This window comes from Hyaena hyaena, unplaced genomic scaffold (genome assembly GCF_003009895.1).
Source record: "Hyaena hyaena isolate Hyena2069 unplaced genomic scaffold, ASM300989v1 scaffold_24, whole genome shotgun sequence".
Classification (NCBI taxonomy): Eukaryota; Metazoa; Chordata; class Mammalia; order Carnivora; family Hyaenidae; genus Hyaena; species Hyaena hyaena.
Window position 1 is genome coordinate 2,647,937 of NW_024080656.1, and position 15,577 is coordinate 2,663,513.

Sequence of the window (15,577 nt, forward strand, 5' to 3'; positions counted from 1 at the left end):
TGATTCTAAAAAAAAGTTATACACTGATTATGCCACTCATAATAAACAAGTGAAGGACACTATTCACTTTTCTGACTGCAAGGAGAATATACCCCCTTTCTTGGGGAGGAAAGAAAAAGTAGGCAGACAAAAAGGAACAGAGGTGGAAGAACAATCGTGAGAAAGCCATGCTCACCCCACAGGTAAGGTGAAGCAGCTGTCAACCAAGGATATCTTCACTGAAGCAGAAATTTCAAGCTGGGCTTTAACAAAGAGGGGCAAAGCTTAAGACAATGTTTTTTTTTTTTTTTAAATGTTTTATTTATTTCTAGGAGAGAGAGAAAGACAGCGTGAGCAGGGGAGGGTCAGAGAGAGAGGGAGTCACAGACTGAAACAGGCTCCAGGCTCTGAGCTGGCAGTCAGCACAGGGCCCGACGCGGGGCTCGAACCCACGAACCGCGAGATCATGACCTAAGCGAAAGTCGGACGCTTAACCGACTAAGCCACCCAGGCGCCCCTTAAGGCAATGTTTTATTCCCGTAATGAACTTAGTCCATGTGAAAAACATTTTTCACACTCGTAAATACACTTTAAATGTCGCAAGAACTTTGTCTCACCTCCCAAACAAGACTGTCAATGACTTAAAGGGAGGGATTAGTATCCTAATTGTACAATCCTCTTAGCACATACCTCTGAGCGTTTACTGACAAAATTTTTAAATGGCAACTAAACTGCAGGCTAGTTCCACAGCCTCAGAGCTCCTCAATAAGCACAGTTACAGGTACAATTTAAAATTCTAGTACAATCTGTGGAATCTGTCACAGGGCAAAAACCAGATCTCCCAGAGACAAAGTAAACAAAAGCAAGGGTTCGTTTTGTCCCAAGCCAGAGTGAGACTTAGACTCTACTGGTTTGAACCTGATGAGTTGAGACTGTGGAGGGATAAAAATGTGGCAATCCTTCTGCAGCCCCCCCGCCCCCCCCCCCCCGCCATCCTCCAGGAATACCAAACAGGCCTTTCCATGACATGCTATTCACAAACGGAAAGATAGCTAGCACTTAATAGAGGTGATCAAGTTGGGAATTAATTGCCAAAGTTCTGTTTTACACAGCTGGTTAGTGAGAAATACAGTTAGCTTCTTATCCAATCATTTGCAAACTTAATAAAGTAAGTAATATACCAACATACTATTTTACTGTACACAATGACATTCTTAAGAATTTGTACATGTATCAGGTGGAACATTTTTATTCCTCATTTATATTTTGTAAGATATTTGACAATGTACAAAGAATACCCAGTTCTACGTGGTGACTGTTTTGTATTAATGATTTATTTACAAAATTTCACCACATAATAGTAGCTACCTTTTTAAAAAAAAAAATCAGCATTGGTCCTATAAAGGCCATTAGGATAAATTCTTAAGCCTACAAAAGTTGCCTTAGTACCAATGTCTCCAGGCATATTATTGTTAACTAAAATCTGACTCCAAAGCCCACATGTAGTTGACAGGGGACAGTGGAGGACCCAAGCAGTCCTATCAACCTCTATAAGAGGTGTATGTTAGCCTACTGGTTACATCCTTCTAGCGGTACCACCATTTACTTGTAATGGGACTACCAAGTTGCCCCATTATGCTAAAATATGGTTCCTTTGGAAAAAACAAGGCATTCTCTAGACAAGCTAGACTGGTCAACAGGGTGAGTAAAAAAATGGCTGTCAGTAGTGGAAAAACAGTTTCATTTCTTTGAACTTTTTCCTTTTCCTTTTCTGGACTCCTTATCTTTTTCTGATTTTGAAGGCTTTGAAGATTTTGTCTTTTTCTGTTGGGAGAGAAGAATGCACAAAATAGTTAATAGCTATATTCATGAGGAAATGCAATAAGTTAATTTCTACAATAAAGCAAATCTTTACCTGCAACTTAGTAAGAAGAAAGGTTGTAAACATATTCAACTACTGCTACCCCTGATGAGCTTACTTTCAAGCAATAACAGGGCAGGCTGAAGCCCTCAACTACGGAAAAGCTATTTAGAATCTAGAACTAAGATAAGTTACCCAGGCAAGCAGTTTCTTGAATTTGGCACATAGGTATATTTAGGAAAGACAAAATGAGCAGGAGATACAAATAGGATAACGTTTTAACAAAGAACTTCCTTTTCTTTTGGTTTCAGATTAGAGATCTAAACACGTTCAGTTTGAGAAGGGAAGAGAGGGAGACAACCTCTTATGTGTACACAAGACTAGAAAACTACCCTGGAGAAGGCTACCTTCCTATCCCTGCATATACAAAACAGAAATGAGGGACAAGAATGACCCACACTAAGGATAGAAAAGAACACAGACTACATTCCTGTGCCTTAGCCAATGGTAAACAGTGGGCTGATGCCATGAATGATTTTAATCTTTTCTAGCACAATACAAGGATGTTTTATTCTGAGGAAACTTCTATAGGCAGTTCAATGGCTATTGCGAAACACAAAAACACAGAAGGGAGAAATAGTTTCACTGAAAATGTTTTTCTTGATTAAGCTGTAAAAATCTGTGTCTAGGGTAAAGCACATGCCAATGGCCAAATAAAAATGGTATTTTTTTTCTAACAGAGCATATGATGATCAATATGATGGCCTATTTTCTTGCTATCTGGCTCTTCCACTATTATAAGCAGCTGTTTTTAAGAATAAAATCTATACCTTCTCCACCCTCACTCAATGTGATGAATATAAAACTTAAATAGGCCCTGAATAATTTCAGAAGGCAAGTTATACACAAGAAAAATAAACTACTAAGGGACTATCATGGTATTTCCTGTCTGCAGCTTAAAATATTACCTTGATCATTGCATCAGTTTCCATAGACTCTTGGTCTTTCTCATCAGATTGAGAGTCATCTTCATTTAACTCTTCGTTGTATTCAGAATCCAGTGCTGGGCCTGTGCTGTGTCTGGGTGTCTTCACTGCCTGAAGTGAATATGGAGTAAGGTGCACTTCCTTATTATAAGTTCTTGTGAAGGCTGCTTTCACCTATAGGAAAGGAATGGAAGGAGTCGGTTTAAAATCTAAGTGCCCAACAATCCTTTTAAACAGTTTGGTGAGGGGTACCTGGGTGGCTCAGTCGGTTAAGCATCCAACTTTGGCTCAGGTCATGATCTCATGGTTCGTGGGTTTAGCCCTGCATTGGGCTCTGTGCTGACAGCCAGCTCAGAGCCGGGAGCCTGTTTCAGTCTGTGACTCCCTCTCTCTGACCCTTCCCTGCTCACCCTGTCTCTCTCTCTCTCTCTCTCTCCTAGAAATAAACATTAAAAAAAAAGGAAAAAAAATTTTTTTAAATAAAAAAATGAACGGTTTGGCGAGACCCTGCCAGATCCCTGATGTATTCTGCAAAATATTTATGTAAGTTCATGTAAGTGTATGTATACACATTTTTCTATAGAGAAGTCCCTTATTTTTCATGACATTCTTAATAGAGCCTATAACTCAAGAAAATAAGAACCAGTATTTGGGATCATTAGGAAGGAAAAAAAAAAAAAGAAGAACTGTAACATTTTTGCTTGTTCAGTGCATTCCACAGTTCTACAAAGTGAGAAGCAAAGTGAATCAATAAATCAAAAAAGACTTACAATAAGGTACAAGTTGGCCTTTATCACAAAATACATAAATTTACCATCATGATAGTGGTTACTTCAAAATACTAAGTAACTTGAAAAGTCTTAACTTGAAGCTTCTAAACATGACTGTAGAATTACTCCTTGAATTCTAACAATGGAGATCTCTTGTGAGAATTAACTCATAACCATAAAGTCATCAAAATTCTGGAGAAGGCAAGCCACATGGAATAGGTCTTCTAAAACAGCACCAAGAAGGGGCGCCTGGGTGGCTTAGTTGGTTAAGCGTCCGACTTTCGCTTAGGTCATGATCTCACGGTTCGTGGGTTCGAGCCCCGTGTCGGGCTCTGTGCTGACTGCCAGCTCAGAGCCTGGAGCCTGTTTCAGAGTCTGTCACTCCCTCTCTCTCTGACCCTCCCCTACTCATGCTGTCTCTCTCCTAGAAATAAATAAAACATTTAAAAAAAAATAAAAATAAAAATAAAACAGCACCAAGAAACAGGCACAAGAGTGTAACTTTGTCACTGGTTTTTTTCATGCCCATTATACAAAAAACAAAACAAAAAAAAACAAAAGACCTTATTACATGACAGACTGTCCAACTATGATAAATACTAAATTCATACATTAGGCAGACTGAGAAAAAGTATAAAAATCCTCAGTCAATAAACACTTCTTTCTTTTCACAATGTATTACCACCACCTTACTACTTCCCCAGGCTCATCTACCTCCCCTTAGAGGGAATACATTTATATTTGCCTCTCAGATTTCATGTCTTACTTTTCCACTCTGCATAAAGCAATGACAAAACTACAAATTTCAAGGTCAAATCCAGAAGTCCATTCTTAATACTGTACTCAAATAGTATCTTTGGAAAGCATTGGCCATAAGAAGCAAGAGACATTTAAGGAGAAAAAAAATTAAACCTTTTTAAAGTACCTACAACATCTCTGAAATAGTCCTAGTACAAGCCTGGTAATCAGAAAGTGATGGAGAACAAGTGGATTACACAATTTACCTTGGGATCCAGCTTGGAGAAGAGACTAGGTTTGCCTCCCCAGCTGCTAATTTCCATGATATTCTCAAAGTCTTCTTTCATCAAATAGTATGTGTCCATAAGAGCGATAACGTCCTGTACTCCTTCTACCCCTTGGGAGATCAAGGGCTGTACAAGTGCATCCCTTATATGTGACAGATAATCCATGTTTACAGTCCTTTTGCTGGAGTAAGTTCTTAAACCAAAACAAAAGAGACACACGTATAGTCAATGGCAAACCACCACCAACTCAAGTCATAAGGTGCGGGAGTTCAATTCACTTTTAAAAATGCCCAATGTAATGTCTACTATTTAACAGCCGGTATAGGGAAAGCCCAGCACTCCATCAGAGCAATGGATACACACCACTGTGCTCAAAGGAAACGTAACTACTTATCTGAATCAGTGAATGAATAACAAAAGCAGGTTCTACTTCCAACCTACTCTTAAGGCCTAGGCAACAACATTTCTATGTGCTCATACTTATTATAGTCAAAGATTGCTCATTCCCAGTTCCAAATATTAAATGCATCAGTAAAAGGCAGGGAGATTTCCTACCAAGTGCCACTGTTACTTCCTACATAAGGGTCTGTAGCACCTTTTGATCTCTGATTATAACATGAAAGATTACATAGGAATGTTTCCCTCATATTTCCTCATACTGTACTGTTACTCTGAAATCCTTAGTTTTAGAGCAAGGTTTCCCCAAAACTAATAAAACTGCAAAAAATGTCCCTGTAGAATCACAAGGTGGTCCACACTGGTGAGAGGAAGGCTTTGGCATAAAGTCTCTGATTTCCTGAGAACTACAATGTTATCATGAAATGACAGTTTCTCTCTCTCAAATACTGTCACTCAAAGACAGAAAATAGCTGAACAAAACAAAATGTGACCAATCTAAATCTTTCCAACCCAGCTGCCTCCATCATCAAACCAGGCAATCATATGTATGCAAATTTCAAACAAGAAACCTCAAAAAAGGTTGGGCTTCAAAACCCATAAAAATTTAAAAATTACTACTGGGTCCTGCCCTTGCTTTTAGGTAACTGAGTCTGAATCACAAGAGTCCACACAGTTCTCTTGATCAGAAATCTAGAACCTTGTCCCACAACTGCTTTACTACCTAGTCAAAGAATCCCAAAAACTCCTATTTTTTCTTAAGTTTATTTATTTAGAGAGAAAGGGAGGGGGCAGAGAAAGAGAATCCCAAGCTGGCTCTGTGCTGTCAGCATGAAGCCTGACATGGGGCTCCATCTCACAAACCAATGAATCGTGACCTGACTCGAAATCAAGAGTTGGAAGCTCAACCAATTGAGCCACCTAGGTGCCCCCAAAAACTCAATAATAAAACTCACCCATTTCCTCTAGATTCAGTCTTCCGTAACCAAGCACACTAGTTAGAAGACAAATATGGGCCCATAAGCCCCAGTGCCTAAGAAAATCATGAAAACTTTTCCAAAAGTATTTTCTTACATTTGTTAGATTACTGTTACCTTCTACTAAAAATCACAGAAATAACTGAAAAAGTCTAAAGGTATCATCTAATGTACCTAAATCAAGGGTTCATAACCTCAGAAGTCTGCAATTCCCCTAACATTATTTGAACATTAGTGCACTTGGGGGTAATAAAGATCAAAGAGCTTTCAGATTCTCAAAGGCATCTATAACCCCAATAAGAACTAATGAAAAATGGAAGTGCAATTTTATTAAGAGAAACTGAGATCTATAAAAGTTCAATGACTTAATCAGGGTAAACAGAAAGGTTCTAATTTACTTTAAAAACTGTGAAATGCACGATAGATGTCTTTGATGATGACAATGTCCTATATATGATTCATTAAGAAACATTTATTGAGCAATTTTATCTCCTGGATGGGTAAAGCCCCAGTTCCTACCACCAGAAATGTTCGATCTAATGGGAGAAGGGGACAGACATACAAAAAGCACAGCCACAAAACAAAATGGAAGTCCTGTGCTCACAATCTACATGAACGTGGTGGGAGCATTAAAGACACCCCCAGGGCACAGGGATGTATCACCTTTAAAAAGCAGAGGGCAGGGAGTAGGAAAAGAACTGAGAGCTGGGCCCCTCACTTGATCAAAGAGAAGAGCAGTGGGGAAAACAGCCCTCTCCAGTTTTGAGAGGCCACTGACATCCCTTGGCTCATGTCCCTCTTCCCATCTTCAAAGCCAGCAACGTATCATCTTAAAAATGTCTTTTCTCTCTGACTTGACACTGCTCCGTTTTCTTTTTGTAAAGATGTTTGTTAAGTACATTGGGCCTGCCCAATGGGCCTCAGATAACTAAGGACAAACTTCTCATCTTTTTAATTTTTTAATGTTTGTTTATTTTTGAGAGAGAGCAAGAGTAGGGGAGGGACAGAACAGGGTGGAGGAGAGAGAATCCCAAGCAGACCCCCCACTGCCTGTGCAGAGCCCAACACTCTGACCTGAGCCAAAATCAAGAGCTGGATGCTCAATCTACTGAGCCACCCAGGTGCCCTAACAAATTTCCCAACTTAAGGTAGGAATAAATTTGTATTATTTTAAACCATTAAGTTTTGGTAATTTGTTACAGGAGAAATAGGAAACTAAATGAAGAGCAGCAAAAAAAAAAAAAAAAGACCCATGCCAAGGCTAAAAAGAGGGAAGATAGAATTTTACAAAAACTGAAGAAAGGAACTATTTCAGCTCAACTTCAAACAAAAGTTAAGAGTGAGCCAATATGGGGGCACCTGGGTGGCTCAGTTAGGCATTCCAATCTTGTTTTTGGCTCAGGTCCTGATCTTATAGTTCATGAGTTCAAGCCCCATATCAGTGTGAGACTGCCTGGGATTCTCTCTCTCCCTCTCTCTCTCTGCCCCTCCTGTTCCTGTTCTCTCCTTCTTTTCTCCCTCTCCCTCTCTCCAAATAAACTTACAAAACAAAAGTGGACCAATGTTAATATTCTCTCCAGAGATCAGAAAGAGAAGACTGCTCAAGTGGTTCTTCATGGTTACAAATGAATTCCTAAGGTTTACTTAATATTTGTGTGCCTATACATTTTCCACATTTCTAAACTTTAACAAAACAAGTTAAGAATTTTTGAACTTCATTAAACTTCTCCAAACACACTGGTTTTGGTTTTCAATCATCTGTATGTCTGCCTCCTGTTGTAAAATGCTAAACTGTATCCCCTATCCTAAATGACCAGGTCAGCTTTGTATTAGGGTAAGTAAAAATTAGTTCATTTATTTAAACAGTCCCCTTGTTCCTATTAAATTATTTGGAAGCTGAGACATTATGTATGCCTACTAGTAATAAGCAGAGTCACAATAATAAATTGTAACATTACCTCAGATTTACAGAGCTTTTAAAATTTTTTTTTTTTTTTTTAAATGTTTTATTTATTTCTAGGAGAGAGAGAGAGCGATAGCGTGAGCAGGGGAGGGTCAGAGAGAGAGGGAGTCACAGACTCTGAAACAGCCTCCAGGCTCTGAGCTGGCAGTCAGCACAGAGCCCGACGCGGGGCTCGAACCCACGAACCGCGAGATCATGACCCGAGCGAAAGTCGGACACTTAACCAACTACGCCACCCGGGCGCCCCCAGAGCTTTTAAAATTCTTAAAGTTATAGCACATCTTACCATCTGGGCTTAAATTCCAAAGTATCCTTTTACGTGATAAAACAATTGTTATACTGATTATAGATAATAAAACTTGGGCCCACAAAATATAAGGAACTTATCCAGGATCATTTGTCTAGTTATAGTAAAATAACCTAAATCCACTATCTTTTGCTTATGTTATCTTCCGTAGATAAAGGCTAAATATGCTACACTGATAAACCATGGAGTAATCATGGAGACACGGAGTAACAGTACTCAGTACTTACCTGAGACCCATGTGCAGTGCTAGGTCCTGTACAATACGATCATGTTTGCCGGCAGAAGAGTACTTCCCCAACCAGCTTGGGAAGGTAGGAAACTGGGTCATGTACCCCCTCATTAACTCTCCAGGAAGAACACTGGCATAAATGGCCTGAAAAGAAAAGAAAATGCCGTTCATAATCTGAACGCGGTACAAAGCTTCCTACACAGCTGCTGGCTTCCAAGGAGTGTCTGGCAAATGAAGCAACACTGTCCCAAGTACCTACTTCCAGGGCGTCACACTCTTCCCCTCTGTATCTTATCTGTTCGTATGGCAAACTTCTCCCAGAGAGAACAACAGATTGGTCCAAAACATGTTACGGTCCTCAGAGAGATCATCTTGTCAGTTCAGGCTTCTCAAATAACTGATCCCAACATACCAGTTACTTCATTGTGTCAATGTCACAGAAAAGACTTTAAGAGGAATGTGATTATCCTTAACATAAACTACTGATAGCACAGATGAATCAAAACATGGAAAATTGAATTTTTTTTTTTTTAATATTTTTTAAATTTATTTCTAGGGGAGAGAGAGAGAGAGACAGTGTGAGCAGGGGAGGGTCAGAGAGAGAGGGAGATACAGACTCTGAAATAGGCTCCAGGCTCTGAGCTGGCAGTCAGCACAGAGCCCGACGCGGGGCTCGAACCCACGAACCGTGAGATCATGACCTAAGCGAAAGTCGGACGCTTAACCGACTAAGCCACCCAGGCACCCCATGAATATTTTTAAAAGGTATCCTTGAATATCTACTAGACCCAGGGCTCATACTTTTAAAGTTGGAATTATACATAAATTTTGTATCCTGCTTTATTTTAGTAACATTCTCTCATAAGCATTTTTTCATACTAGACAATCTTTATAAATAATTATAAGGACTATATAATGTTTCATCAAGAGTATTAACCATAATTATCATTCTCCTATTGCTGGACATGGAGGTTTTCTCCAATTTCTTATGCTATAAAAACTAATGCAATATTTTTGTACATTTAGCTTTTCCTATGTTTAAAATTATTTCTTGAGGATAAAATCTTAAAGGTACAATTATTAGTTTAAAAAATCAACACTTTGGGGGCACCTGGGTGGCTCAGTCAGTTAAGTGTCTGACTCTTAATTTCAGCTGAGGTCATGAACTCAGTTTGTGAGATGGGAATCCCGTGTCAGGCTCCACACTATCGGTGTGAAGGCTGCTTGGGTTTTTCCTCCCTTTCTCCCTCTCTCTCTTTCTTTCTCTCTCTCTCTCTCTCTGCCCATGCTCACTCTCTCAAAATAAATGAACTTTTAAAAAAATGAACACTTTTAAAACATTAAGAAAAGGGATTCTTTATATCCAGAATGAATATTTTTTTTTATTAAAAACTGTTTTCAGATAATGTATAGGTTGAATTAAGAGAAGAGTAGGCCTTACAGAAGTCCCTTGATTATTATTACTCAGGCCAATAACACAGTACAAATATGCAAAGCAACAAACAACACTCTTAATTATGACAGTTTGCAAAATTCTGTTCTGAGTAGAAGCTACCAACCTAGATAACATACTGAATATAAAGCTGCCTCATCAGCAATGAAGAAGAAAATCAGAGAAAATTCACATATCAGGGGCCCCTGGGTGGCTCAGTCAGTTGAGCGTCCAACTTCAGCTCAGGTGAGTTTGAGCCCCACATCCAGCTCGCTGCTGTCAGCGCAGAGCCCACTTGGGATCCTCTATCCCCCTCTGCCCTTCCCCGGCTTGCACTCTTTCAAAAATAAGTAAACATTTAAAAAAAAAAGAAGAAAGAAAAAGAAAAAGAATTTACGTATCAGAAAAGTGGCTGACCTACCCTGGCTATCCTACTGTAAGTAGGAGCTACTTAGAAACCATCTGGGAGAGCCAAGAATGAGAAAAAATAAATAGATTCCTAGGGTAAAAAGAGAACAAATAGAACTTTTGACTAACATCTTATTTATGACCAGAATCTTATGTTACTATTTCTATAGGTCCATTTATATAAAAACATTTTGAAACACTGAAAAATAGGGCTATTTTTATTTGACGAAATAGACAATAGTGACCACAGAGTATTTTAATTGATAATAGGCTATTTTTGCCATAAGCGCCATAATGTTTATATGGTATTTCAAGTAACTGCAGGAGCTGAAAGCTGCTTTGTTCTCTTTAACTAAAGAAGAGTCTGCATTTTAAGGACAGCCCTGTGCTTACCTGCGTGGGCAAAAGACTCCAGTTTTGCTTACTCCGGATCTGGCGGTCCACTAGGTCACCATCACATATGCTATCTGCTGCTCTGCTTAAAAGCATCAAATGCTTTTTCATGTCACCCCTGCAGAAATAAACCAGTCTGGATTACAGCACTGTCCATACTTCAGACCCCTCTCTCCCAGGTATCTGGAGGGTATGAATTCTACCCCTCACTAGCTCTGAACACTCACCCTGCAGCTACAGGCTTCACATGTACGTAGTTCTCCTGGACAAAGAGGGGTGCTATTGAATAATCATGGAAAAAGAGATCTGACTTGTCCATAAGCGACATATGAGCAGTCTCCTCTCCAGCTGCAAACACTTTCCGGGCAACATCAAATGGGCCCTAAAAAAAAGGGAGGGACACACCTAGCAAAATGGCCAATGCCTAAAATACTGACAACATCAAATGGTGGCAAAGATATGGAGCAACAGGAACTCTCATTTATTGCTAGTAGGAATGCAAAATGGTATAGTCACATATAAGACAGATTGGCAATCTTTTTACTTATAAAAGTAAATATACTCTTACTATACCATCCAGCAGTTGTGCTCCTTGGTATTTATCCAAATGAATTAAAAACCTACTACACAAAAAAACCTGCACATGGATCTTTACAGCAGCTTTAGTTATAACTAAAAGTTTGGAGGCAATCCAGATGTCTTTCAATTAAGTGAATAAACGATGATACATACAGACATTGGAACAGTGGAATATTATTCAGCACAAAAATAAGGCCATAAAAAGATATGGAGAAACCTTAAATCCATGTTACTAGTTGAAAGAAGCCAGTCTGTAAGACTATATACACTGTATAATTCCAGCTATATGACATTCTGAAAAAGATGACACTATAGAGACAATAACAAGATTAGTAACTGTCAGGGGTTGAGGCAAGGGATGGATGAACAGGCAGAGTACAGAGTATATTTAGGGCAGTGGAAGTATCCTGTGATACTTTAATGGTAGATACAAGCTCTGATACATTTGTCAAAACCCATGGAAGGTACATCAAAAGTGAAGGAACCCTAATGTAAAACTATGGACTTTGGGTAATAATGATGTATCAGTACAGGTTCAGCTGTAAGAAATGTACCACTCTGATGGGGCACGTTGACAGTGGGAGAGGTGGTACGAGCCTGAGGGCAGGAGATATAAGGGAAGTCTTTGTACCATGCATTTAATTTTGCTATGAACCATTTAAAACAGCTCTTAAAAAATGTTATTGATTAAAAACAGAAGAGGGAGAGAGGGGGTTAAAAACACTGTTTAATCACTGCTCTAGCTGTAATAATAAATTCTGACTACTGACTACATGAAGTAGAATAATTGATACAGTCTAGTTTCAGAGAGGGTATTAAATTATAAACCATATGAAACAAATTATTCTGAATAGTTCCAAAACTTCAAAACATGAAGTCCATACATAAGGGACTCTGAAAAGGCCATTTTATAATTTTAAAACTTCCATTTCTCATAATTTACAATATATGCTAGTAGTCCTTGAGGAAAAGTTTATCTGAATTGGAAACTTTTGGCTGTCTTTCTTATTATAAATATTAATAGGTTCTAGAGGTGTGTCAAGGAACTATAATAACTATTAAGTTAATATAAGCAGAAGAAGAAATGCTTTAGCTTGAGAAACATACTTAAGAAATGGAAATTTATCTTACCAGTCTGATATCCTTTTTTGCTCTGTGAGAATCAGCCTTGGCCTGGTCATAGGTTAGTGCCTTACTTCGTGCACACCACATACTCAGATTGTGTAAAACCTAAAAGAAATCAGAAATAAGACATGGTCAAAGTGAGAAAACAATGCCACTCCTCCTCCCTGAAAAGTTGAAGGCATTAACTCAAAAGAATCAGCAACTGTTATATAATATATATTTAATTTACCTGTCTGATATCTTGATTGGCTCCCAAAATTATTTCATTCATAGCTGGAGGGGGAATCTTTAAACCCTCTTTAAATGCAATAGACATCATAGCACCCTGAAATTTAAAAAGAGAAATCTTAAATCATTTTTTTAACTCATATAATCAGGCACTTTTAAAATATTGATCAGGTACTTTTAAAAACCGACCAAAAAATAAGAAGGCTGGTGTGATGGGGGAAAAACTACATCATCGTACCTTAATCTGTTCAACTCGAGGTCTTTGAAAACGAAGATCAAAACAATAATGAACCAAAGAACGAATCTTGGGATGATTTCTATCATTGCACATACAAATAATGGGAATTTTTGTATGTTTTATCAGACCAATTAATTCCTGAAAGGCAAATTGGCACCATAAAAATAATTATTTTAAAAAAACAAAATACTACACAATGTATATTACTTTAGGTTTTGAAAGTAATTTTTCAAAATTTTTAATTTTTGTACCACACTTTTAATTACTGTAAGTATCAGAGCGTAATTAGTTCTTTAAATTTTTTTAAAAAAACTAAAAATCAACAGTAAAATCAAACTACAAAAACAGTGTTTTCTTACCTGAATTCCTCCCCTGTCCTCATTTCCTGCCATGCCATCTACTTCATCCATGATGAGAGCATGTTTCGTGCTTACTGAATGGGCAGCTCCACCTGACCCATGGTGAGAAGCAATGGAATGGGACAAAAAAATAGCAATTGTTCAAATGCTGCTGCCTTATAAAAACCATGTAAAACATTTCAAACTGGTAATATAGGTTCATGGTACAAAATGCAAGAGGCACAAACATATGCAAATGAAAAGAAATTCTCCCGCCCACCTTTGCCCCCTAGATAGGTATCCCTATATATATATTAAAAATGTGTGTGCAGGGGTGCCTGGGTGGCTTAGTCGGTAAAGCATCCGATCTCGACTCAGGTCCTGATCTCACAGTTGGTGGGTTCGAGCCCCACATCGGGCTCTGTGCTGACAGCTAGCTTAGAGCCTGGTGCCTGCTTCAGATTCTGTGTCTCCCTCTCTCTCTGGCCCTCCCCTGCTCATGCTGTCTCTCTCTCTCTCTCAGAAATAAATAAAAACATTTAAAACAAAACAAAAAAACGTGTGCATAAAAATAGACATCTTGATTTTATCACTTAATATGATTTGGTGATCTGTTCCTTATCTCTAGACACAAAACACCTCATTTTTTTTTAAAGTTTATTTATTTTAAGAGAGAGCATGCACACATACCAGTGGGGAAGGGGAAGAGAGAGAGAAGAAAGAGAAAATCCCTAGCAGACTACACGCTTAGCACAAAACCCTAAGGGGCCTTGATCTCATGACCACAAGACCACAACCTGAACTAGTATCGAGTCGGATGCTTAACTGACTGAGCCACCCAGGTGCCCCTAGAACACCTCATTTTTTAAGGCTGTTTATTAATACCCCCCTTTACACATGTATCATAATTACTGTCTATTGATAAAATATGAAGATGCTCCCAACCTTCTGCTATTATAAATCATACTAAATAAATATCCTTACACATATGTCACTTTGTATATGTATAACAACTGCTAAATTCCAAGAATCAGAATTTCTAGGCTGAAGGGTCTGTATAATACAACTTTGAGAAATACTACCAGACTACTCCCCAGAGTAGTGCCAATTAACACTGCCACCAGCCATGATAAGAGCGATGTTTCCTGAGCAAATCCTTTTTTTTTTTTAACGTTTTATTTATTTCTAGGAGAGAGAGAGAGAGAGAGACAGCGGAGGGTCAGAGAGAGAGGGAGTCACAAACTGAAACAGGCTCCAGGCTCTGAGCTGGCAGTCAGCACAGAGCCCGACGAGGGGCTCGAACCCACGAACCGCGAGATCATGACCTAAGCGAAAGTCGGACGCTTAACCGACTAAGCCACCCAGGCGCCCCGAGCAAATTCTTTTTAATGATTTTCTACCAATGAAAGTACCAAGAATTCAGGTGATCCTGCAATATCCACCACTGGTTCTAAATATGCACTATTTAGACTGTAATTTGGGCATCTTATCTTTCCCATAAACTCTGGGAATACCAGACCACCAACTACAGCCTAAAACACAGTGGCACCTTCACAGTTTCTTCTCCTCTACTACTATCTTTACCTATATGACCTCTTACACCACAAAGGATCCTCTCTCATCCTTCAAGGCCTGTCAAACAAATGTTACCCTTATCCTAGTAGCTTTCCTCAATGCCCCAAGCAGAATCACTTCTTTCTTCATCTACAGGCCTCTATTACCTCACTCATCACACTGTATTAGTTATTTATTTACTCTCTTTTTTCATGATTCACCTGTGAATCCTCCAAAATTATGTGCAAAATGTGTAAACAGGCACATATATGTACTTTAACACATTCTCAGAAACCTCTAAAACTTTGGGGAAAATAAGTTCTGTCATTAGCCTCAGGAGTTAAGCAGGGTGCCTGGAACACAGTTATGTTCAGTACTGGTTACTAAACACTGAAATGAACTTGTTTTCCTTACGTGGCCAAAGAAAACAGTTCAAATATCCACATACTTGAATAAAAGCCCGTGATGCTGGTATTATTCAGTGATTCAGCAACAATCTCCTTCAAACTGTTCTTACTCCGAGTGTCACTTGCATTCAGTTCCACGTAGCTATATCCTAATTCCTAATCAAAATATTGGAAACTGTTACTATCACAATGCAATTATTAACCCTCCCCCCAAAAAACAAGGCAATGAAGAGGGCAGAAAAACGACATAAGGTACGATGGCTAAAAAAACATAAAGACAGTGAGATTATAATATGCCTCACAATACTGAGATTATATATATAATATTCATACACACACACATACATAAAATACAAGTTTGATCTTAAAATCTCAGCTGATA

General features: G+C 38.7%; 1 protein-coding gene across 2 annotated transcripts in view; it reads right to left on the minus strand.

The window, feature by feature from the left end:
* Positions 1-432: 432 nt before the first annotated feature.
* RFC1 (replication factor C subunit 1) overlaps positions 433-15,577 on the minus strand; it is an 83,239-nt gene continuing 68,094 nt past the window's right edge. For both annotated transcript variants that reach the window (XM_039227017.1, XM_039227016.1), the window contains exons 15-25: positions 15,237-15,351; positions 13,256-13,347; positions 12,897-13,034; positions 12,660-12,755; positions 12,437-12,535; positions 10,954-11,108; positions 10,727-10,844; positions 8,492-8,637; positions 4,601-4,814; positions 2,809-3,000; positions 433-1,803 (exon numbers count right to left, since the gene is read on the minus strand). In XM_039227017.1, coding sequence (XP_039082948.1) covers positions 1,720-1,803; positions 2,809-3,000; positions 4,601-4,814; positions 8,492-8,637; positions 10,727-10,844; positions 10,954-11,108; positions 12,437-12,535; positions 12,660-12,755; positions 12,897-13,034; positions 13,256-13,347; positions 15,237-15,351 — 1,449 coding nt within the window. In that variant the 3' untranslated portion in view covers positions 433-1,719. The remainder of the gene's footprint in view (positions 1,804-2,808; positions 3,001-4,600; positions 4,815-8,491; positions 8,638-10,726; positions 10,845-10,953; positions 11,109-12,436; positions 12,536-12,659; positions 12,756-12,896; positions 13,035-13,255; positions 13,348-15,236; positions 15,352-15,577) is intronic.